The 19,035-nt window shown below is 53.0% G+C and overlaps 1 protein-coding gene across 4 annotated transcripts; it reads right to left on the bottom strand.

The window, feature by feature from the left end:
• Window positions 1-4,927: 4,927 nt before the first annotated feature.
• ABCG4 (ATP binding cassette subfamily G member 4) lies at window positions 4,928-18,647 on the bottom strand. 4 transcript variants are annotated; one of them, XM_050758487.1, is made up of 15 exons: window positions 18,330-18,647; window positions 17,492-17,741; window positions 13,553-13,670; window positions 13,304-13,436; window positions 13,123-13,173; window positions 12,783-12,928; window positions 11,242-11,365; window positions 11,016-11,130; window positions 10,687-10,829; window positions 9,703-9,801; window positions 9,317-9,485; window positions 9,113-9,213; window positions 7,190-7,348; window positions 6,920-7,038; window positions 4,928-6,695 (listed from the first exon to the last, which is right to left on the bottom strand). In XM_050758487.1, the coding sequence occupies exons 2-15, from the start codon at window positions 17,727-17,729 to the stop codon at window positions 6,470-6,472; spliced, it is 1,941 nt and encodes a 646-aa protein (XP_050614444.1). In that variant the 5' UTR covers window positions 17,730-17,741; window positions 18,330-18,647; the 3' UTR covers window positions 4,928-6,469. The 4 variants fall into 4 exon arrangements, with proteins under 4 accessions (XP_050614444.1, XP_050614445.1, XP_050614448.1 ...); XM_050758488.1 differs by having other exon boundaries at window positions 18,413-18,641; XM_050758491.1 differs by lacking the exon at window positions 18,330-18,647 and adding an exon at window positions 14,442-14,496 and having other exon boundaries at window positions 17,492-17,561.
• Window positions 18,648-19,035: the final 388 nt, after the last annotated feature.

Below are 19,035 nucleotides of genomic sequence, written 5' to 3'. Positions count from 1 at the left end.
AAAAAAAAAAAAAATCAACCAGGAGTGGTGGCGTGGGCCTGTAGTAGCAGCTACTCAGGAGGCTGAGGCACAAGAATTGCTTGAACTTGGGAGGCAGAGGTTGCAGTGAGCCAAGATTATGCCACTGCACTCTAGCTTGGGAGATAAAGTGAAACTCTGTCTCAAAAATAAAAATAAAAGCACAAAAAATTATCTGGGCATGGTGGCACACGCCTATACTCACAGCTACTGGGGAGACTGAAGCAGGAGAATTGCTTGAACCTGGGAGGCAGAGGTCACAGTGAACTGAGATTGTGCCACGGCACTCCAACCTGGGCAATAAAGAGAGACCCTGTCTCAATAAATAAATAAATCAGAGAAAGGAAGGGCAGGGCATGCCAGCAGCAGGGTGAACAACACATTTGCGTTTTAAAAAGAGGTTCTTCAAGGAGAGTAGAATGGAATGTGGGAGGGGAAGTATAGGAACCCCATGAATGTAGTCTCAGGGGTGACAGTTTGGGCCTGATAAACTCCTCTAGCTTAATTCCACTTACCTAGCCATGCAAGGCAGTCACCTGGCGGCAGTTCCTGGACACAGCTCAGAGCAATCTGTTTTCCTTCCCTGTCACCTTCCCCATGGATACGACAGCCATGTAGGTTTTATTAATAACATATACTTTGACCTCTTGCAGACAGAAGTACTGTGAGTCATGCCGTGGGCATGTCCTCTGTTGTGTGACCTCAGGATGGGGCACAGTGGCTCACGCCTAGAATCCCAGCACTCTGGGAGGCCGAGGTGGGTGGATCACCTGAGGTCAGTGATCCTGACCTTCGAGACCAGCCTGACCAACATGGTGAAACCCCATCTCTACTAAAAATACAAAAAAATTAGCCAGGCGTGGTGGCAGGCACCTGTAGTCCCAGCTACTCAGGAGACTAAGGCAGGAGAATCACTGGAATGCAGAAGGCAGAGGTTGCAGTGAGCCAAGATCATGCCACTGCACACTCCAGCCTTGGCTAGAGTGAGACTCTGTCTAAAAAAAAAAAAAAAAAATTATAGCATGAGGCCGGAGTGTGGTCGCTCACACCTGCAATCCCAGCACTTTAGGAGGCTGAGGCAGAAGGATCGCTTGAGCCCAGGAGTTTTGAGACCTGCTTGGGCAACATAATAAAACCCTGACTCCACAAAAAATAATTAAAAAAAAAAATTAGCCAGGCATGGTGGCATGCACCTGCAGTCCCAGCTACTCTAGAGGCTGAGATGAGAGGATCTCTTGAGCCCAGGAGGTTGAGGCTACAGTAAGCCGTGACTGCACCTTGTACTCTAGCATGGGTGACAGAACGAGACCCTGTCTCAAAAAAAAAAAAAAAAGAATTATTGCATGGACAACTGTCTTGGTCAACTCTGGTCTTCAGCACTTTGCATAGGTCTGGACAGAGAAGGTGATTGTGTTAAAGAAGATGATGTCGGCCGGGCGTGGTGGCTCATGCCTGTAATCCCAGCACTTTGGGAGGCCAATGTGGGTGGATCGCCTGAGCTCAGGAGTTCGAGACCATCAGGGTTACATGGTGAAACCCCATCTCTACTAAAAATACAAAAAAATCAACCAGGTGTGGTGGTGCACGCCTCTAATCCCAGCTACTTGGGAGGCTGAGGCAGGAGAATTGCTTGAGCCCCAGAGGCGAAGGTTGCAGTGAGCTGAGATGGTGCCACTGTACTCCAGCCTGGGTGGCAGAGAGAGAGAGACTCCATTTCCAAAAAAACAAAAGAATACAGTATCTCAAGAGCTTGCTCAAGTTATTTCTTCAAGCCTAGGTTTCCTTTTCTATTTTGTATTCTTATTTTTATTTACTTATTTATTTTGAGGCAGAGTTTCACTCTCGTTGCCCAGGCTGGAGTGCAATGGTGCGATCTCGGCTCACTGCAACCTCCGCCTCCCAGGTTCAAGAGATTCTCCTGCCTCAGCCTCCTGAGTAGCTGGGATTACAGGCATGCACCACCATGCCTGGCTAATTTTTGTATTTTTAGTAGAGACGGGGTTTCTCCATGTTGGTCAGGCCGATCTCAAACTCTGACCTCAGGTGATCTGCCTGTCTCGGCCTCCCAAAGTGCTGGGATACAGGCATGAGCTACCGTGCCTGGACTCCTTTTCTATAAAAGGAGATGATAGTGCTCATCCTAGCAATCTCGTGGGGTTGCTGTGGGAATCAAAAGAGCTCTCTTAGCAAATATGTGAGCCACTCTACAAATGTTCTCTGTGCCCGCATGGCCTTTGCTGGCTCTGGAAGGCCGATGGCCTTCATTGGCTCCCACAGGAACTTGTAAATGTGTGAATCTATAAGTGTTTAACCCTTTCAGAAGTATTTACTGTTTTTTTGTTTTGTTTTGTTTTTAAGAGGGTGTCACTCTGTCACCTAGGCTAGGGTGCAGTGGCACAATCACAGCTCACTGTAATCTCAAACTCCTGGGCTCAAGTGATCCTCTCACCTCAGCCTCCCAAGTAACTAGGACTACAAGCACTGCCACCTTGCCCAGCTAATTGTTTGTTTGTTTTTATAGAGAGTTGTAGTGATGGGGCCTCCCAAAGTCCTGGAATTACAGGTGTGAGCTACCATGCCATGCCCTAGTATTTACGTTTTAAAAAGAGAAAGAGGGCCGGGCATGGTGGCTCATGCCTATAATCCTAACACTTTTGGAGGCTGAGCTGAGAGGAATGTTTCAGCCCGGGAGGTGGAGACCAGCCTGGGCAACATGATGAGATCCCATCTCTACATTTTAAAAATTTTTTAAATTAGGCCTGAGGTTAGGAGTTCGAGACCAGCCTGACCAAGGTGGAGAAACCCCATCTCTACTAAAAATACAAAATTAGCTGGACGTGGTGGTGCATGCCTGTAACCCCAGCTACTCGGGAGGCTGAGGTAGGAGAATCGCTTGAACCTGGGAAGTGGAGGCTGTGGTGAGCCGAGATCGCGCCGTTGCACTCCAGCCTGGGCAACGAGAGTGAAACTCTGTCTCAAAAAAAAAAAATTTAAAATTATCTGGGCATAGTGGCATACACCTATGGTCCCAGCTACCCAGGAGACTGAGGGAGGAGGATCCCTTGAGCCCAGGAGTTCAAGGCTGCAATGAGCTATGTTTGTACCACTGCACTGCAGCCTAGGTGACAGAGTGAGACCCTGTCTTTAAATAAAAAAGAAAAATAGAGAGAGTACAATAAGAATCTTAAGAAAGATTCTTTAATGATGGGATTTCATGCCCTTTGATATGTCAAAAGCCATCTCTTGGCATCACTCCAGGGAGAAGGTGGCACCCAGAATGCCCTCTAAATCTAACTAGAATTCCAGCAGCTTGAACTCCTTCATGCTTTCCACTCCCATCACAAACCTCCATAAGAAAAAAAAAAAAGTCATTCATCTCCAGGTGAGCACCCAACCACTCATAAATTGGAGCCTAGTTTAGTTTGGGTCACTTAAGTCTACGTGTGGCACTAGGGTGCCCCAGGCAGCTGGCAGGTTGATGCCAGTCATTTCCTTCAGTCCCCAAGCCGCAGGCCCAGGAGAGAAGAGGGCAAGTCAGTGTGCTGCTTCTTGGGTTGTCCTGCCCCCAGCCCTCGAGAACTTCTGGACACTTGCCTGATTCAAACCCCCAGTCACCAAACCCATTTGTATTCCTGGTGGCTGACAGTTCAGCCCCGGGAAGCGTGGCTGGGTGGAAAGAAGAGGAGAAGCAAAGGGGAAAGGCAAATAAACCCAGTGAGGTCCCCACCACCCCCATCCTAGGGATGGGGCTCCAGGGTCTTTTCTGCTTCTCACTGTCCTCCAGAACCATTAACACACCCCACCCCTGCAGGCACACCCAGGCCTCAGTGAGTCCTGAAGACAGAGGCAGGCATCATTTGGGCAAGAACTCGCCCATGCAACAGACACACAGGTCCCCCACACAGCATGTGGATCCACCATGAACAAGTGTCATTGACCAATGCCAAGAATGAGGACTACGGAGGCAGAAGATCTGGTCTCCAGGCCTTACTCCTCCTCCATTCATTGAGGGCCCTTGGGTAAGTTCCTTAACCCAAGTCTCAGTTCTCTCACCTACAAACAAGGATGGTGCAGGGGCAGCATGGGACTCCCTTGAGAGAATGAAAGTGAAGCCTCTGTGAAATGGAAAGCATGACACAAATATTTTTATCTTTTTTTTTTTTTTTTTTTGAGACGGAGTCTCACTCTGTTGCCCAGGTTGGAGTGCAGAGGCGCAATCTCAGCTTACTGCAACCTCCGTCTCCCGGGTTCATGCCATTCTCCTGCCTCAACCTCCTGAGTAGCTGAGACTACAGGCGCCCACCACCATGCCCGGCTAATTTTTTGTATTTTTGGTAGAGACGGGGTTTCACCGTGTTAGTCAAGATGGTCTCGATCTCCTGACCCCGTGATCCACCTGCCTCGGCCTCCCAAAGTGCTGGGATTACAGGCATGAGCCACCATGCCCGGTGACACAAATATTTCTTTTTTTTTTTTTTTTTTTTTGAGACGGAGTCTCGCTCTGTCGCCCAGGCTGGAGTGCAGTGGCGCGATCTCGGCTCACTGCAAGCTCCGCCTCCCGGGTTCACGCCATTCTCCTGCCTCAGCCTCCCGAGTAGCTGGGACTACAGGCGCCCACAACCGCGCCCGGCTAATTTTTTGTATTTTTAGTAGAGACGGGGTTTCACCGTGGTCTCGATCTCCTGACCTTGTGATCCGCCCGCCTCGGCCTCCCAAAGTGCTGGGATTACAGGCGTGAGCCACCGCGCCCGGCCTGACAAATATTTCTTAAGCTACATGTTCACTAGCTTGACATGTACCTAGGACCTACCATCCCCTGCCACAGACTCCCTACAGCCGACAAGCATCTTGCCAAATGCTTTGAAGATCCCCTTGCAGCGCACAGTACCAGGAGGCAGATCCACACACATTTACACATTGCATACTGTATAAATATAGGTTTTATTAATAATGGGTGAAATCCCACGAATACAACTGGCATCTCTGTGTGATAGGAAGAATCTGTGGCAGGGTGAGAGGAGGTAGACACGGATGTGTACAGGAAAAAGGAGGGAAATGAGCCCTGGGGGAGGGGAAACAAGAAACAGAATGAGCCTGGACCCACCAGGAAAGCCAGACATGCTCTGTGTCCGCCACCTGGTGCCCAGGGCAGGCTGTTCTGATGCCCAGGGGCCACCTGCTGATAGGAATGGTGGAGGGACACGGACAGGGGTTTGAATGAACAGCAGTGGCTGGGGAAGGGGTAGGGGAGTGAAGATGCCAGCATGGAGCACAAAAGGAGGGCCATGGGTGGCAGTGGCCAAGGCCAACTTATGCCCGTGTTTGTGCTTGTGTTGGGTCCTGAACTCCAGGGATCTAGTGCCCTGTGCCACCCCTGGCTCGGGAGGAGGGAAGACTTGGGGGTAGACACCTGCAGGTCCTGTAGACACCCTGGGCAGCACCAGCCTTATCCTTAGAGTCTCCAACATGGGATCCCCAGGAGGAGGTTGGCACTGTCCTCCCGCCACCACCAGCATGCCACCATCACTCTTCCTCTGCACTGTAGAGGATGGCAAGTGTGTAGGGCTGAGATGGCCTGTTCGCATGTATGTGCCTGTCACTCCGGAGAGGGAGGGAGCATCACGAGACCGTGCATGCATCAGGGGCAGCGAGAAAGGAGGGTTGGGTCTTCCCCCACTCACCCCCCAGAATAAAGTGCATTCTCCAGTTCCAGTGGCAGGTGGGAGAGAAACACATACATTATTGCACAGGTGCCACCAGGCCCTACTCCCACCAAAGGTGATGGGGAGGGGGACGGGGCATCCCACAGCCCCAGGCCTCTCCAATCCCCAGGATTGGGAGTGGTGACCTAGACAGAAAATCCAGCTTCTGTCCTGGCAGATTGTCCAAGTGAGCCAGGGTCTAGGGGTGGGGAGAAGGGGAGGAGGAGGAAGAGACTTCCAGAGTCCCTCCCTGTCCATTTCAACTTCCATAATGGGACTTCCAGGGGACCCCACCAGGGCCCAGCCCTGGAACTCCAACCTTATAGCAGCCCAGTTTACAAACACTTGTGTGGTGGGGACCCCCAGAGGGGGCCACTTTGGTCAGTTGTAAGTGGGGGTCTGGAGAGCCTGGGGCTCCCAGGCAGACAGCAGAGGAGGGTGCCATGGGCAGGAAGGAAGGAGCAGCCTCCCAGTGGTCTTTGCATGCAGGTGTTGGAGAGAGTAGGGAGGAAGCTACAAACTGCATCAACTTGGGAAGACTCCTGGGCATGGTGGGGAGGGCTGGAGCCCCCACTCCCAGAGTCCAGGTTGGGAGTGCAGTCCGACAGCCAACCTGTGGAGGAGCCAAGGGAGGAGAAGGTAGCCCCGCCAGGAACCAGTGCCCAAGTCTATAAGGTTAAAACAGTCCCAAAGGGCTGGGGCTGGGGGCTTCCTGCCGCAGGGGCTGGGGTATAGGCTGGGGCAAGCCTCTATCTCTCTGACTTGACCCGGTAACGGAGCACAAGGTAGGCCAGCAGCCGCAGGGCTAGGAAGAAGATGCCCAAGACCAGGAAGTCCATGTAGAGCTTGGCATCCTCCACATCCAGCGCTCGGAGGATGCTCTGTGGCTCGCGGAACGGACAGCGTTCCTCTAAACATGTCAGGTCTCCTCGCTCCATGCCATAGATCGTCAGGATCACACCCTCAAAGCCATACCTAGGCAGGCAAGGATATCAGATAGGACACAGCACACAGGGTCCCTGCTCTCTGAGAAAACTGCCAGAGCCCAGCTGCAATGCTTTCATCCCTGGGGCACAGCCAGGGTGCCCCTGCCCAAAGGATAATGGGGCAGGCAGCAGACTTGGCACAACCCAGGAAGCCCTGGGTATGGACTCCTCCAGGGAGAAGCAGAGGCGAATGAGGAGGGCAGGGGTACTGACCTGACATAGGAGAGATAGGAGCTCCATTGCAGGTAAGTGGGGATGGTCTTGAAGCTGACAAAGAAGCCGGAGAATAAGAGGACAGGGATGGCGGTAACTGGGCCCACAAAGGTGGCCACCTAGAGGGGACGAGAAGGGGCCAGGCCATCATAGGGGTGACCAAGACAAACCCAGGTTTCCTAGAGCTCCACCCTACCCCTTGCACCAGGCCCTGCTTCCTCCCACAAGACCTCCTCCCACCTTGGGAATCCCCAGCTGCCGTCCTCCCACCTGTAGGGAGTTGGAAGCAGCTCCGATCAGCAGCCCCAAAGATTGGGCCACCAAGGCGGTGGCAGTGGCCAGGGCTGAGAAGAGCAGGAAGCGGCTGGTCTCAGCGGGCTGGCCCGTCATCCAGTACACAATGCTGCAGTACACCACCGGACACACCACCTGGGGAGTGGGCACGGACTGGGCAGTGGACTTCAAGCCAGGGGTGCAGCAGCCAAGACCTCCACTCCACCCAAGCCTGGGCCTCTAGAATACCTATTCCCAGGGTGCCCATCCTGCCTCCACACTCTCGTTCAAGCTGTCCCCCAGACTGACACACGTCCCCTTCCTCCCTGGCCATATGACCCTCACTTATCTTGTCTCACGTGTTCCGTTGGGTCCACCGTGACTGCTTCAGGCACAGTGACTTTTCCCTTCCCTGAGCGTCTAAAGTCCTTCCCACCTGGACCAGCTTATTCATTATATTGTTAATTAATTAACTCTCCATAGGAGAGCCATTTTGTTCCCCCATGAGCTACCAACTCCTAGGGGTCAGGGTCTGAGCCTACTAAATACAGTCATCCCCTGCTCAAGGGCATGTAACCAAGAGCCAACCAAAGGCCAAAGGTCCAGCTTGTGCTCTTCTCATTAAGCCAAGCATCCTGTTGTGCTGTCCACCCTGAGGAAGGGGTACCTTTTTCTAATTTGCACAAATGCATCCTGTGGATTACTGGTGGCCCTGATGCTTGGAACAGGGTGGTACTGGCAGTAACAACAACCAGCTAACATTTATTTGGCACTTCGTGTGTGCCAGGCACTATTCTAAGTACTTTATATACATTAACTCATTCAATTCTAACAATCCTCAGGTAGATAGTATTGTCATTCCACTTTATAGATGGGGACACTTTAGCAAAGAGAGTGATTTGCCCAAGATCTTACAGATAGCAAGTGGCAGTAAGAGCCAGAGAGTACACCATTGTCGACCGCCCCTAATAAGAGTTACAGAGTCATTTGTAGGGCTATTTCCTCTTTTTTTTTTTTTTTTTTTTTGAGACAGGGTCTCTCACTAACTCATCCAGGCTAGAGTGCAGTGGCGCAATCTGGAGGCTTACTGCAACCTCTGCCTCCTGGGCTCAAGCAATCCTCCCACCTCAACACTGCCCTCAAACCCCCACTGCCCCCAGTAGCTGGGACTATAGGTGCACAACACCATGCCTCACTAATTTTTGTATTTTCAGTAGAGATGGGATTTCGTCATGTTGCCTAGGCTGGTCTCAGACTCCTGAGCTCAAGTGATCCTCCAGCCTCGGCCTCCCAAAGTGCTGGGATTACAGGCGTAAGCCACCGCGCCCGGCCCTATAGGGTTATTTTCATCGTTTTCTGTTTGCTGTCAGTTGTTCTCATTAAAACATAAGTTCTGGCCAGGCGCGGTGGCTCAAGCCTGTAATCCCAGCACTTTGGGAGGCCGAGACGGGCGGATCACGAGGTCAGGAGATCGAGACCATCCTGGCTAACACGGTGAAACCCCGTCTCTACTAAAAAATACAAAAACTAGCCGGGCGAGGTGGCGGCCGCCTGTAGTCCCAACTACTCGGGAGGCTGAGGCAGGAGAATGGCGTGAACCCGGGAGGCGGAGCTTGCAGTGAGCTGAGATCCGGCCATTGCACTCCAGCCTGGGCAGCAGAGCGAGACTCCGTCTCAAAAAAAAAAAAAACAAAAAAACATAAGTTCCACGTGGTCAAGACTATATCAGTCTAGTTCATTGCTATATCCCTAAGGCCTGGTACAGAGCCTGGCCTATGATAGGTACTCACCATCTATTTGCTAAGTGAGTAGAAGGACAGCAAAGGAAGGAAAGTGACAAGTTTGAGGGAGGCAAGAAAGCAAGGATAGAAGGAGCAAAACAAGATGGAGGCACTGGGCAGGTGGGAGGAAGAGGCCCACCTGAAAGGGCACGTCAGCCATGGTCTTGGCCAGGTAATACGCTTTGAGGCTGTACCAGTAGTTGAGGTGCTCCCTCATGAAGACCGCCATTTCTAGGGGGACTGAGGACACAGGCTGCTTAGGCACAGCCAGCCAACACCCTGGCCCCTGCCCCAAGCCCCAGCACCCACGCCCTTGCCCCATGCCCAGGGCAGGTCAGCTCACAGGTGAGCACAGTTGGCATGAGGGCGGCAAACATGAGGAACAGCATGGAGAAGAAGAGGCAGCCGGTGTTGTTGAAGACCTTGCTGGCATCGTCGCCAATATGCAGGTAGAGGAGGCCGATGAGCACGCCAATAACCACGTGGGACATGAACCGCAGGTGGGTCAGGACCTTGGGAGGGGTCATCACCAGGAGAGGGATGTGTTACAGGCCAGGGCAAGCCACAGAGCAGGGTAGGAACTCGGAGCTGTCCTCACAGGCACAGAGACCCACAGGCACATTGTGGGGCTGTGAGGGAGGGTCCCCATTCCCATCTCAGCTGCTAGGAGCCTACAGCCCAAAAGGTCAGGCCTGTGCCAGCCTCCTCTCCCCTAGCCTGATGCCTCACCGTGTCCCTGAGGATGGACAGGAAGGTCCTCTTGAAGAGGATGCAGAACTGTGTGAGAGTGCTGGTGGCAAAGGTGTGGCTTTCAATGGGATCCACTTCCTGGGAAGAAGAAATTGGATCGGGATCAGGTGAGCCTACCCCATTCACCCACAGAACACCCAGCTCAGTGAATTGAAAACCTCAGAGCTCTTCCCCAGGGCAGGGGTCCTCCAAGTCTACAGAGAATCTTCCACCATTAAATTGTGTTCCTGAAAGCCAGGCTTAGGGGTGTGAATCCGAGTGAGATTCAGACACAAAGAGGGGGCAAAAACTTGGGAGGGAGGAGATGGAAAGAAAGTAATGGACACCCGTGGTGGCTAATAATAGATCAGTTACTTCTTTAATCCATCAAAACATATTAACTCTAAGGGTATAAGTCCTTTATGCCACTAATTATACAGTAATATTATTTAATAATGATGATAATGACAACAATAACAACAAAGACTAACCAATCTGGTTTTCAGGGGTTATAGTGTCTCATTTAAGGAAGAGAACTAGCACCGGGCAGATGCCCGCTGTACCAGCTACAGTGCTAAGAGCTTTATGTGATTATCTGATTAGTCCTCCCAATCACCCTGTGAGGTAAGTATCATCATCTCTAAGTTAGAGAGAACAGTAAGCCACACTGGCTACGAGGCTGGGGACCATGTTGATCTTGCTTACCAGATGAGCACTATGCCAGGACCAAGGACAGCACACTGTAGCTGCTCAACAAGAACTTGCCAAATGAATACGTGAATGAGGAAACTGGAGCTCAAGGAGGTTAAATAACGTGCCTAAGGTCACGGTGCTGTTCATAGTAGGTCGATTCCAAGTCCTAGGTTCTTCCGTACCCAATGGTTGCAATGCCTCCAGGGAACAGCCTCTTTGACAGGGCCACTGTCCATGGTCCAGTCTCCCCTCCCCAACTATGCCCTCTCTGCCCTCTCCACTCCTACTCACCGGAGGACAAGGGGGGCAGGGGGCAGGGACCTCGTTCTTCTCAGGGCTGCTCTTCTTCTCAGCCATGGCACACAGCCCATTCTGCACAGCCCTGAACAACATGGGGTTCAGGTCTCCATACTCGCCAGAGGCCACCTCGATGACTGGGGACACAGAGTGGAGAGCTCAGTTTAGATTCATCCTCACTTCCCAAGGGCAAGTCAGTCCCGCCTTGGGTGTGTGGGGAAGGCGGGCGACGGTGAGATCCCTATCCCTAGAAGGCCTGAGTGCAGAGCCTCCAGGTTCGGCCCGCTGCCGTTTCCCAGCCCCTACCAACGACCCCCACTCACTGAAGTCAGCCGGGTTGTGGTAAGTGGGGCAGTGCAAGCCGAGTCCCTTTAGATAGGGGATCAGGTTGGTGACCACACCTTTGAAGATGCACTGACCCTGGCTCAGGATGTAGAGCTGCAGCAGAAAGAGAAGGGTAAGGAAGGAGCAGCGGGCCAGGCACCCCTACTGACCCCCTTCCATCCCTCCATCTCAAGCCAATCCTCCTTGAGGCCTGGAGACACTCACCTTGTCAAACATCTCAAAGAGCTTGGCACTGGGCTGGTGGATGGTGCAGATGATGGTACGGCCCCCCTGTGCCAGGGACTTCATGAGGGACACCACTTGGAAACAAGAGGCGCTATCCAGACCACTGTCCAGAGAGAGGCCACCAGGGGGCCACGTGAGGTGGGTGAGGCCAAAAGAAGGGAGTGTCTGGGGTGGGGCAGCTGCTGTGAAGGGGATGAAGCTGGCAGGAAGAGGGCACTCTGGCCACATCTGTATCCTTTACTGTTCAGGCACTTGGAGGTATACCCAGAAGCCCAGAGCACGGTTCAGTTTAATAAGCATATATTGAGGACCTGTTGTATGCCAGGCACTGGGATTACAATGATGCATAAATAATACATAGACTCTGGTCTGGAAGGAGAGAGAGACAAGCACACAGATGATTTTGGGTAATGCGGAAAGTGCTGTAGCAACACTGGGTGAAAGAGGGGGAGGATTCAGCTCAGCTGTATCAGGTGTTGGAGGGTAGTCAGAGAAGGTTCCTGAGCGAGCCCAGGAGTAAGAGCTAAGCAGGTGAAGGGAAGAGGGGAGGCACAGTGGTGAAGGGCATTCCAGCAGAAGACACAGCATGGGCAAAGCTTAGAGGCATGAAACACATGGCTTGACCAGGGAATTATAAGCAACTCAGTATTATTAGAGCATAAAGTACATGACATGAGGCTGGAGAAGTAGATTCAGACCAGGCCCTTGTAAGTCACCTGACTTTATATTTTGAGGACAAGTGGGACAGGAAACACTGCATGTTTTAAGCAGGGGAGTGAGCACTGCAGATTTGTGTTTAGAAAGTTCACTCTGGTCAGGCATGGTGGCTCACACCTGTAATCCCAGCACTTTGGGAGGCCAAGGCGGGTGGATCACAAGGTCAGAAGTTCAAGACCAGCCTGACCAACATGGTGAAACCCCGTCTCTACTAAAAATACAAAAATTAGCCAGGCATGGTAGTACCTGCCTGTAATCCCAGCTACTCAAGGGACTGAGGCAGGAGAATCACTTGAACCCAGGAGGCAGAGGTTGCAGTGAGCCAAGATTGCACCAGCCACTGCACTCCAGCCTGGTTAACAGAGCGAGACTCTGTCTTAAAAAAATAAAAGAAAGTTCACTTTAGCTACAGTTTGGAGGAAGGACTGACTGGGAGACACTGGAGACAAGGAGATAAGAATCTGTTGCTGTCCTGAATTTAACATCAACATTAGCGATGGGGCAGGGCAAATATGAGAGATATCAAAAGGAGGCGGAATCAACAGGACTTGGTGACTGATGGCCGAGGGTGACTGGAGAGGGAGGTGTCAATCGGGGAGGACATCTGGATCTCTGCCCGGATGAAGGATGGGGTCACTCACAGCAACAGATTTGGCAAGGATGGAGATGAGGAAGAAGCCCTTATCTTGGCCCCAGGAGGATGTGAACAGAGGCTCTGGATCATGGAGAAGATACAGCCTCCAGCCCTGGCGCAGGGCCGAGAGGAGAGGGGTATGCTGGTGGGAAAGGGTGAAGAGAACTACCTGGTGGGCTCATCAAAGAACATGACAGGCGGGTTATTGACCAGCTCCAGGGCGATGGCCAGACGCTTCCTCTGCCCGCCGGAGAGCAGGGCTGTCCTCGTGTGGGAGCACGACATCAGGCCCAGTGCCGTCAGGATCTCTGTCACCTGGCCCCACCCCACCCATGCCAGGTCAGCTTCGGAGTCTCTGCTTCCCCCAGGCACCACCCCAGCTTCAAAAAGCATCTCCCTTAAGTCCACTGTCTCAGCCTAGGCCGCCACTCTCCCACCCCCAGCTCGGGGCCTTGAGCTCAGCAGCACCACAAAAGGGAGTGGCGCCGCTGCCTCCCTTCTCCACTCACCAGCTCCTTCTTCACCTCCTGCTTCTCACTCAGCTTCAGGTTAGCAGAGACCTGGGGTCCAGAGAGTAAGCGAGAGAGGTATGTGTGGGAGAGAGCTCTGCCTTGACCCCTCCGCCGATGGGGAAGGTGGGGACAGCAGACAGAGGGGGTTTCTGGGAGGAGGGGACTATCCAGCCCTCACCATCATGGCTTCCAACACCGTGAGGTGCGGCAGCAGCATGTCATCTTGCATGATGTAGCAGGACATCTTGCGGAAAGTCCTCAGCTCCCGCGGCCTCCCGTTAACCAGGATCTGCCCCTTCATTCCAGACTCCCTGTGGGGATGTGGGTTGAGGATGGGGGTCAAAGCCACTTCAGAATACCTTCTGTGTTCCCCAAGGGATACTTCTTCCTGAGTCCTGCCCCCATTCCACCCCAGTCTCATTCTTACCTGTATCCTGCCAAGATGTTCATGAAGGTGGACTTGCCAGCCCCTGAGGGGCCCATGATGCCAATCAGTTCCCGGCGGCAGAATTTACCTGAGAGGCACTTGAGAAGGGTCTTATAACCTGCAGTGAGGAGAGGAGGAATTTTTGGTCAGGCTGCAGTGAACAGAGGTACCCCCAAAATTCTTAGGAGCAGCCATGGCTATCAGTGAAATAGGTAGTCCCTATTCAGTGTGATTGGGTTAGGATGGAGGAACAACCCTCATAGCCCTGGCAGGAACCTGTCCCTCTCATCCCGTCCCCCTAGAAACCACCACCACTAATATCAAAGTACCAGAGGCAACAATCCTCTTCTAAAGGGTGTGGGAAAATCCACATGTCTCATAGATGGGTGTGGAGAGGGGATCAAAGCTGTAGAAGCCCCTGGTCCTCTTCTGTAATCACAGCGGCCACTGTCTCACCCCCTCCAGGAAAACTTGCCCACTACTACAGCCCGAGCTGGCTGCCTATCCCCTGTGTTTCCATAGCACCTCTCCTATCCTAGCATGTTTGTTACTTGATGTACCTGTCACTTGCCCCACTCTCCCAGCCTCTTAGTCAGTGAGCTCCTTGGGGGCAGTGTCTCACTCATCTTGGTTATCTCAGTAGACTGTCTGGCCTGTAGTAGATGTTCAGTAAGTGTCTGTTCCATGAGCGTGAGTTCTCAGAGCTTTTCCCTAATTCAGAAAAAGCCTTCTTCTTTGCACTCTCTCTGCCCACCAGGCTTGTCTCTCTAGCCCCTACATGGCCCAGTAAAATCTCACCTTTCATTCATTCATTGGAAGGCAGCATATGCATTTAGAGCACGGTTTGGAGTCAGGTGGATCTGGGTTCAAATTCTGGCTCCACACTTACCAGCTGTGTGACCTCGGGCAAGTTGCTTAACCTCTCTGAGCTCCAGGTCCCTCATCTGTAAAATGAGGATGATAGTACCTATCTCATAGGGTTGTTGTAAAGATTCAATGAGATAATATATGTAAAACATATGACACAGTGCTTGGCACATAGAATGCATTAAAAAGTGACATTTTACTATTAATCCTACTTGACAAATGCTTATTGATATCTACTATATACCAAGCTCTGTACCAAACACTGGACAAAAATTGAGGAAGACATAGTTTTTGTATTCAAGAAGGTCATAATCTAAGTAAGATAGACAGACAAAAAAATCTATGAAGAAAAATCAAATTAGAGTTATAACAGAAGTACAAAAAATGTGCTGTGAGAATGCAAAACAATGGAATTGATGTGAGTCGGAGGGGCAAGGGGAAAATCAAGACTGGCCTCATGGAAGAGGTGGCATTTGAGCTAAGCCTCGGAGGATGAGCAGGATTCTAAAAGGCAAAGGGAAAGCAGAGGCCCTCCAGGCTTTGGGAGGAAAAGCTCTGTGATATAAAAGTATGTGTATTTACACTCACAATCCAAGGAACAGAGGGCAGAACCTACATGGAGTGACCTGGTGAGACATGGAAGTGGAGGGGAAGGATAAAACCATCAAGGAGGGCCTCGCTTGCGATGCTGGCAGACGTGCCTCGTAGTTGAGGACATGCCAATCCCTTACCTAGCACCTTGCTCATTGCCGCCCCCTCTAACCCCCACAGAGCCCAAGTCCCTCCCCATTTCACCTCCTTAGTGTCCTTAGTGGAGACAGTGAAGGGAAGGCATATTTAACCCTCCCTCCACAACACCCAGGACTGTGTTCTGGGCCCGGCTGTCCCTCTGGATGCTTCCCATCAGAAGGGGGAGCAGCTCCTGCCCACTGTCAGGTCCTGATCACAGCAACTGCCTGGATGGTACCCATGGTTTACAAAGCTTCAACTGTTTCTCTAACAACATGGGTGAGGCAACTGGGGACCAGAGACATCTAGTGACTCACCCAGGGTCACACAGCAAGTTCTTTCCTGGGAGAGGGAAGCCGTGGGCTCTAGCCCTCTGCCTCAGTCCTCCTCGCCATCAGTCAGAGACATTTGGTGGTGCACTCCAGCATATGCCTTTCAGAGCCACTCACAGGAAGTGATCTCTTGCAGGAGAAGAAACTGGCAACAACGAACCTTCCCCTCAATTAATTACAGTAGCTGGTTGAACACTGATGCCTAACACAAAAATCATCTTACATTTGCCTCTCACAGATACCGCCTCAGCTGAGCTTCACACGTCTGTGTATTCTTATCATCCCTGTTTACAGATGAGAAAAGCAAGGCCAAGAACGGGTAAGCAGCCTGCCCAAGGTCACACAGCTTATAAGTGACTAGGAACCTATGTCCCACAACTGCTCAGCACAGAAGAGACCAGCCAGGCCCTTGGGCTGGAGAGACACTGGTATTCTAGTTCTGCTGCCGTCAGTAGCTCTCTTTGCAATTTTGTCAAGTCACTTAATCTTTAAGGCCTCTGACTCCTCATCTATAAAGGAAGGATAATAATATATATTCCCAAGGACTTAATAAGGTTATTATTAATGTTAAGTGAGATTATTAATAATAATTAAAAGGACGCTGTTTTGAAAAAATAAGAAATGTCATATATATTTAGGGGAGATAACAAATCCTCACTTGGGAAAGGCAGAACTCACTCTCTCTCCATCCCCCTTGCTTTCTTTCCTTTCTGCCTACCCCTAACTGCTTTCTGTCCTCTAAAGAAGGGGAGAGGGATTCAAAGGAAAAGAGAAGTCATCGAGGGGAGGGCAGGGGCCAGAGAAAGGGATGACGGATGAAAAAAATGGCAAAATGGCCAGTAGAGCAGAATGAGGCTGGCAAGGTCAAAAGGAGGGAAGGACCAGGTGAGGGGTATCAATCTGTAGCTGGCACATGGAAGCAACTGGAGAGCTGGCCCGTCTAGACACATTTTTAAAACAACCTTAGTTTCTTCTTAAAATTATGAGGAAATGAGAGAGCTAAGGAAATAACAACTGCCTCATCATCTTGCCCAGAGCTGGTCTCAGGACTGAAAGAGGCTGCTTAGGGACAGGGCACACTGGGCAGGAAGCCTAGATGCCTCAGTTTCCATTGGCTCAGCCATGTGACCTTTTGGTCACTCTTGGGAATGAGGGTTTGGAGAGTGCAGAGAAGATCATGCTCAGCCCTGCTCTGAAGCACCCCAAACCTATCTGTCAAACCTCAGAGAACAATGTCCCAGCCCCACCCCAGCCCACACCCAGGCTCTGGGAAACAGCCTCAGCTTCCCTATTACCAGCTAAAGCTGCTCAGGGTAGGGGCTGCAGGGGCTGCTCAGGGTTCAGGGGAACCTGTTCTCATGGGCAGGAAGGTGGAGGTGATGGGACTGCTGTACAGGGAAGAGAGAGAAAAGAACAATGCATGGAAAGCTGGGAAACCAGGCTTCTGGTCCCAGCTCTGCCACTTGACTAGCTGTGTGACATTGGTCAAGTTACTCAACTTCCCTGGGCCTCAGTTTCCTTATTAGTAACAAAGAGATGACATCTATCCTGCCAAACCGCCACCCTCCCTGCTTCTGAGCACTGTGGTAAGAATGGAGTAAGATGACAGGAATGAGAACGTCTTTATAATTAGGTCCAAGGGTATTGCTCAACCCTGCAGACACAGCCCCTTGCTTTTTCATACTAGTCCTCACAGTTAGGAATCCTCCATAAACAAAAGAAGGAAAACTCATCAAGGACCACTCAAGGACCAGAGGTCACAGGATCTCTTTAGAAGATAAAGCTTCAATAACCAATTGCACCCAGTATCCCATGGTGCTCACAGGTGTGGGGGAGAGTAGATCCTGACACCCCAACAGTGCAGTGAGCAACGGGCTGGGACCCAGATTTTAGTGTTTCCACAGAGCCCACTGGTGCAGGACTTGCCGAACATGGGACACCCAGGCCTCATGCTTCTGGAGAGGCAACTCAGAGAGGGCCCACGGACTCCCCCTACCAGGCTGTTCCCTACCCCTTTTGCGCCAGCAGGGCCCCTCCCGCACGGAATAGGACAGCTCCACGAACTCGATGTCCACGGCTGAGCGCTTGGGTAGGTGGGAGAAGCGCTGGGCTTCAGTGATGTGGTTCTCCACCTTCTTCAGGTGTGTGGTCAGCACAGGGGGTTCCGCCCCGTCCTCCAGCGTCACTGCCATGGCCACAGCCCCCGGACCTAGTCCACAGCCCACAGCCTCCAGCGCCTTCTCCGCCATCACGCCGCCGGCCTGCGGGGAGAGGGCCTGCTCAGTTTGGGGCAGACTACGGAGCCCCGCTCAAAGCTCCCTGGCGTTCCAATGCTTCCCCCGCCCCCACTCCCCACCTCCTTCTCGGGGCAGATCCGCGACTGTTAGCCCCGCACTCTGCCCCCGCCCCCCACTCCCCACACGGAGACGCTCAGTCCCGGGCAGCCCAGCTCCAACCTGGCTCCAGCCCGTCCCCTTGAAGCCCTCAATCGCTCCTTCCTCCCCGCGGCTTCTCTAATCTCCTTACCCCGCAGGCCAGCAGCCCCTGGGGACTGAAGGGATAGGGGGCGGGGGAGAAGGGGCAGCCGGCCGAGGCTGCCAGCTAGGAGGTCGGGGTATCAGGGTGAGTGCAGGGCGGACCAGGGGAAGGCGGAGAGGAGGAGGCTTCAGGCCTCCAGCTGCGTCCCACTCCCCATCCCTTGGCACGATGCCCAGGCCGGCCCCTCCCGCCGGCACCCCCGGGCCCGCGTGCCCCGGGCTGTCCCCAAAGCCAGGCGCACCACCCGGACTCAAAACTAAGCACCCCACGGCGGCTCAAGCCCCCGCCCCGTCTCCCGCATGCCTAGTCACCTTGACGCGCCCCCGGGCTGGTGCGAGGCAGGGATGCTCAGCGCTGCCACGGACCAGGGACGGAGAGCCGGGGATCCTCTTACCTGCCTCGGGCTGCGGCACCCGCGTCCCGGCTCCCGGTCCCGGCTGCCCGGGCCGGGGCGGGGCCGGGGCGGGGCAGGCGAGGCAGGAGGGCCGGCCCTCGGCTCGGAGAAGATGGCAAGGATGGTGAGAGGCGGTTGGGGTCGCGCCCCGACTCCGCTGGGCTGTGCACACCCGCTTCCCAGAGCCTGGACCCGGACGCTGTGTCCTCCGAGCCCGCGGGGCGACTGCGCTGTCTTCCCAGCTACTGCTCGCCGGTCCCGCCGTTCTTAAAGGGCCCGCGCCGCCCGGCAGCCCGCGGTGGGCGAGGACGGCAAAGGAGAGAGCAGCGCTTGCGGCGCGTGGGCCGGATCGGGTGCAGGGGTGAACTCAGGACTGGGGGTTGATGGCAAAGGGCCGACTTGGAGGCAGTGAGGAAAGGAGAGCTGGAGTCATTCCGTGGGGACAAGTCTCTGGAAGACAGATTAGGCAGTGGTGTTGGGGGTGGGGAGAAGTGGAGGGATTGTAAAGGTGTCAGTCTGTCTTCACACACGATACCAGCCCCCCAACAATTTCCCTCAGTTCCAGCCCATGAGTGCAGGCCTCCCTCCAGGAATCCCCAAACTAGGTACAAAGGCTTTCAAAA

Source organism: Macaca thibetana, chromosome 14 (genome assembly GCF_024542745.1).
Source record: "Macaca thibetana thibetana isolate TM-01 chromosome 14, ASM2454274v1, whole genome shotgun sequence".
NCBI lineage: Eukaryota > Metazoa > Chordata > Mammalia > Primates > Cercopithecidae > Macaca > Macaca thibetana.
The sequence above is the reverse complement of the archived record's forward strand: the minus strand, read 5'-3'. Positions and strand labels throughout refer to the sequence as shown.